We start from the raw sequence: 448 nt of genomic DNA on the forward strand, positions 1-448 counted from the left end.
CGGAGGGAATACACACTCACCTTCCTTGGGAGTTTTCCGTTGGGGCGTGATGGCTTCGAGTCCGTGATTGACTCGCCTCCTTCGCTCTTCACGGACAGACTCTCCTTCTGGTTGTCGTCAATGCCATCTCCTGGATCCACGTACAGACCGTAGGACCTGCTGGAGAACATGGAGGGGGACTTGGCTACAGACCCCTCGATCTCGCCTTGCGCCATCAGGATCGCCATGTCGTGCATCTTCTGCGCCTCCTCTTGTTGTTTCTATTGGGGGGAAGGGGAGGAACGGAGTTAGGTTGGTTGTGGTGGTGGTGGTTGGGGGAGATCTGGGGGGAGGGGGATAAGGGGGAGGGGTGTCAAAAGTGGCGGGGGTGGGGGTGGGGTGTTGGTTGTTTTGATAGGCACAGGGGTTGAGACTTCACTCGCTCTCGTTCTCGTTTTTTTATTGTCTT

The 448-nt window shown here is 56.5% G+C and overlaps 1 protein-coding gene across 1 annotated transcript in view; it reads right to left on the reverse strand.

The window, feature by feature from the left end:
• The window catches only part of LOC119591519 (sodium channel protein para-like), a gene marked incomplete in the record, with an annotated part of 263,120 nt that overhangs the window by 107,852 nt on the left and 154,820 nt on the right, over positions 1 to 448 (reverse strand). Inside the window, 1 exon segment of the mRNA XM_037940268.1 lies at positions 21 to 260. Within this exon segment, the coding sequence (XP_037796196.1) occupies positions 21 to 260 (240 nt within the window).

Source organism: Penaeus monodon, chromosome 28 (genome assembly GCF_015228065.2).
Source record: "Penaeus monodon isolate SGIC_2016 chromosome 28, NSTDA_Pmon_1, whole genome shotgun sequence".
NCBI classification, from domain to species: Eukaryota; Metazoa; Arthropoda; class Malacostraca; order Decapoda; family Penaeidae; genus Penaeus; species Penaeus monodon.